At 37.8% G+C, this 5000-nt stretch overlaps 1 protein-coding gene across 5 annotated transcripts in view; it reads right to left on the bottom strand.

Annotated features, from left to right (window-relative positions):
• megf6b (multiple EGF-like-domains 6b) overlaps positions 1–5000 on the bottom strand; it is a 209637-nt gene that overhangs the window by 76713 nt on the left and 127924 nt on the right. For all 5 annotated transcript variants that reach the window (XM_062038216.1, XM_062038215.1, XM_062038214.1 and 2 more), the window contains one exon: positions 1143–1265. In XM_062038216.1, the coding sequence (XP_061894200.1) occupies positions 1143–1265 (123 nt within the window). The remainder of the gene's footprint in view (positions 1–1142; positions 1266–5000) is intronic.

Below are 5000 nucleotides of genomic sequence, written 5' to 3'. Positions count from 1 at the left end.
TATTTACATGCACTAAAAAACTAATTATTGCATGGATTTGGTTGAAACCAGCTTTTTAAAACGTATGTAAAGAACATTATTATAGTTTTTCCACTTTAAAGATCGGATTAACATATCTGGAACATATTTAGATAAACCCCCTGAAGGTTTTTTTTTTTGTAAAGTCAAAAAAATTCAATTCAAAGTGTCCAGAATATGATTTTGAATAATGATTTGACCTGTCATTATTCACCTAAATATGATTATAAATATGTCACGTTTCCCTTTACTTCAGAGAGTAAAGTAGAGATTAGTTGATTAATGTAAGGATGACCATCAATGGATAATACAAATCACAGCAATACATCATTATTAATATGATTGTATTATTATTAGTGCATCTCTTGGGGGTTAAGTCGCTCCCTGTCTTTAAAATCTAGTGACGTGTCCGTTTCTAACTTTAATTGAGGGTCTTTGAATGCACCACAGTTATGGGAAATGAGATGCAAAAGTAAAACTGGTACATAACTTTCTCCTCTGCTGCCACACATACATGTATCATATTGTTTATCATTCTTCTATCACTTCATCCTTGTTCCAAAATGTTGGTGCTGTGTGTGAATGCTTAAAAGTGAGCTTTGATGACGTTATGACGTCTGTGTTGCGTGAAGTGTTCCAGGCTGGGTTTGCCGATATCCAGGTGGAATGAATCATTTCGAATTTGTATAGGGGGGTGTAAGTACTTAGACTTCATTTGATTTAACTAAATCTATTATTGAACTTTCGCAGCTATATTCAATTTATACTAAAATTTATGACATCTTTTGTTTTATAACTTACATGCTAAAATAACTTAACAAAACTTTACAAAAGTCAAGGGGCCCCAGTACAACACCCTCCACTTCAACGGCCCTGATTATAACATTGGTTCTTTAGATGTTTTTCAGATGTTGAAAATAACAGCCTCTCTCCATTAATCCCCTGTTTCCATTAACGCGTCGTCCTATTTTTATAATGTGCTTCATCTTTACAAGATCTCAGGTTCAGTTTGAACCTCTTCCAGGTTCTTTGTAGAATAAATATTATGTCTACAGTGACAAGGATATAAATGTAAAAGTGGATATGTGTTCTCTAAAAAGCGTTCACTTTTAAACATCCCATACCGTCGCAGCTGCATCCGTCCGAGTTGAGCCTATAGCCCGCTGAGCAGTAGCATTCGTAACCTCCAGGATAGTTGGCGCAGTTCTGCTGGCAGCAGGAGCTCTGCCTGCCACACTCGTCCACGTCTGCCAAACACAACAAACACACAACTTTTATGACACGACTACAGGGCGCTTTATCCCCCGAAACATTTTTTTAATGAAAAAATGCAAACTGTGCAGGTTTACAGGCCAGTCAGGAAAAAACGGAGCTAACATTTTTGCTGTGATTGTATAAGTAAATATTTAAAATTCCCAAAAATGCTAAACTAAGTCCTTTGTGAGAAAGAAGCATGTTGTAGTTCTGTTACTCTGTACTAGGGTTGTACGGTATGCCGGTATTAGTTTAGTGCCGCGGTACTATACCGCCTCTGAAAAGTCCCATCCCCCCGCCACGTCATGACGTTTGCTGTTTTACGAGCAGAGGAGCATGTTCGGCAGCGCACAATCACAGAGTACTTACAAGCAGACACAGTGTGTAGACAGAAAAGGGAGAACGGGCGCATTTTGGCTTAAAAACTAACGATAAAGGTGAAGTTATAACACAAACAACCACCGGAAGAGGTGCTTTAAGACATGGCTTGCTAGCTAGCGGCTAAAGTCTAGCCGCAGTCTGCAGTGTTTTAGCTACTTCTAAATCACTAATCCTCGCCTCCATGGCGACAAATAAAGTGAGTTTCTTACAAGTATCATCCCTGCAGGACGAGGAATAGCTAAACATGCTTCACTACTCACCGGCGTCACAATGTAAACAATCGCCATTGGTGGATCTACACCTAACATCCGCTGTAATGATACCAAGTACATGAGCGTATCTAGTCGATACTACTACGATTACATCAATATTTTTTAGCATCACAAAATCTTTTTTTAATTTATATTATGTTTATAAACTCATGAAATATGTCCCTGGGCCCATGAGGACTTTGAATATGACCAATGTATGATCCTGTAACTACTTGGTATCGGATTGATCCCCAAATTTGTGGTATCATCCAAAACTAATGGAAAGTATCAAACAACAGAAGAATAAGTGATTATTACAATTTAACAGAAGTGTAAATAGAATATGTTAAAACAAAAAAGTAAGCAGATATTAACAGTAAATGAACAAGTAGATTCATAATTAATGTTCTACCACTTGTCCTTAATAATTTTGACAAAATAATAGAGTGAGAAATTACACAATATGTTACTGCATACGTCAGCAACTAAATTAGGAGCCTTTGTTTGCTTACTTACTAATAAAAGACAAGTTGTCTTGTATGGTTACTATTTTATTTAAGAAATAAATTGCAATAATAAACATATGTTTAATGTACCGTAAGATTTTTTGTTAAAATGAAGCCAATAATGCCATTTTTTGTGGTCCCCTATATTTAGAAAAGTACCGAAAAGTATCGAAATAACTTTGGTACTGGTACCAAAATATTGGTATCGGGACAAAGCTACTCTGTACTGTAAAATGTAAAAAAAAAAGATGGAGAGGTTATCTGGTTTTTTTACGCCCCACTTTTTATATTTTGGAGTTTTTGCCCTGGTTTTCTTATACTGTCTTGGTTATCTGTCAAACATTTGTGCTTAAATCCTAACACCCCACAATCCACCGAATCTAGTACCAGTGACATCTTATGTTTAGTGCCATCTTATTATCGGGTCAGTACGGTAAATATTTGTATTACTTTTCAGAGCTTGAACACTTTTTGAACAGAAAATATTAGCTTGTACTTCTTTTAAGGCACACATTTGCTTGGTATCCAGGGAATACTATATCAGGGGTGTCCAAACCACAGCCCGCGACATCTTCAATTCTGCCCGCAAGACGTCAACAGTTGATTAAGGAAGAGCGCGCCAGATTCAAATTAATTTTAATTATCTGACAAAATGATGGCTACAAAAGTGTTGCCAACTTGTGGTCAAATTTAGTAATTCAGACCAATGCCCATGAAACAATTTGTGCAAAGCATTTACTTATATGACCCAATCCAAACAACCTTCCTTAGTCATGGCGCATGTTTTTTAAATTTTTTTTATCTAGTACCAGTGACCAGTATTTGGAAAATTACTTTTATTATAGTAAATTATTATAGTTACTTGTTTCGTTACAAAAAAGTAATTTAATTACTAACCAAATTACTCTTTAATAAATGTAATTATGGTATTGGAAGGTATTAATGCATTACTTAACCAAAATAAAATCTAATATCTTGCATATGGAGGTGAGCGATGTTTCATGAGAGCATAGTGTGTGTGTGCCTTTAAAATGTGGTGCTTATTGCCAAGTGACATGTGATGTCAGCTCAGAGACGGATTTCAGCTCAGCTGTGTTTGTTAGCTTAGCAGCGGAAGTTTGACGGCAGTTGAATCTTTTCAATGGTGTGTTAGAGCTAGTTAAAAAAATAGTCTGAATGTGCTTCAATGGCTGTCTTTTCTCCTTGTCCACAAACAAGGTATTGTAGAATTACATGCTTGTCACTTCAGTCATTGATTTGATATTCATTATTCCCTCACAGTAGTAGTGTGTATGTGTGTGTACTTAGCCTACATGTTGTTTGCTGTGTGATGTTGCCTCCTTCTATTTGATATCATGTTCATTTTAGTTTGGTGTTGCTTGTTTCAGAGAATTTGGCAGTATGTCCAACCAGCCTCACAACCGCAGACCCCTGTGAGGTGGGATGGTTTATCTTGGCAAAGAAGAAGTGCTCAATAACACAGAATTAGACAGATTTGTGAACAAAATTTGAGAGGAATAGGTCTTTTGTTCATATAGTAAAAGGTTTAGATTTTTGACTTCAACTCACGAAAAATGGGACCAAAAACAAAAGTGTTGCGTTTATATTTTTGTTCAGAGTAGAAGCAACTTGTTTTTCCACTCAACTGGTAAAGCAAACAGAGCATTTTCTTCATTCAGTTTCATCGTCGACATGTTATAGCAAAGCCGGATTTACAAACATTTAAATTAGTTGAGTTACGCGAGGATGTTGGGCAAACGTCTACCACATATGGATAATCCGCCGACGTCACACTTGAACAAAACGTCACAATAGAGGAAGTAGGAAAGAAGGCAAGATTGTTTTATAAATATCTCTGCTCTCCATGGTTTGATTTCAAATGTTCGGGCCCAGTGTTGGGACTAACGCGTTACTAAGTAACGCGTTACTAAGTAACGCGTTACTGTAACGCCGTTAGTTTCGGCGGTAACTAGTAATCTAACGCGTTATTTTTTTATATACAGTAACTCAGTTACCGTTACTGCATGATGCGTTACTGCGTTATTTTACGTTATTTGTATGTAGTATCGGCCAGAAACTGAAGATCTGAGTGTGTTTTATTGGAGCGCTCCGGTGGAAAAGAAGAGGCGTGCTTTCCCCCACCCACAGAAAGCACGCCTCCCCGCAGGGGAGACGTTCCTCCAGAGCCGTACTTCGGGTCTAACAACCTTCACTTTACCCGGAAGAGGGTCTTTACAGCTGAGGGTGAATGACGAGCCCGGCGGTTTGTTGCAACTTTGTGACTTTATTGCACGCAGCCATCCACCAAGCTAGAGCACCTACACGCACTCACTGTCGCCGCTCCCTCACCTCTCTCGCCCACTCACTCACTGACGTCACTCACCTCTCATGCTGTCATATCTTAAAGGGCCACACACACACACACACACACATACGCTACTCTCATAACAACTAACAAGACATCATGGCGAAGCCAGAAGTCGAGTTTTTTAACATGGAGACATTCTCAATACTTTTCTTTTGTCGAGCACAAAGAAAATAACATTTTAGTTAAATGTAAGTTGTGTCTTGGATCAAAGATCCTATCTAC

Source organism: Entelurus aequoreus, linkage group LG26 (genome assembly GCF_033978785.1).
Source record: "Entelurus aequoreus isolate RoL-2023_Sb linkage group LG26, RoL_Eaeq_v1.1, whole genome shotgun sequence".
NCBI lineage: Eukaryota > Metazoa > Chordata > Actinopteri > Syngnathiformes > Syngnathidae > Entelurus > Entelurus aequoreus.
The sequence above is the reverse complement of the archived record's forward strand: the minus strand, read 5'-3'. Positions and strand labels throughout refer to the sequence as shown.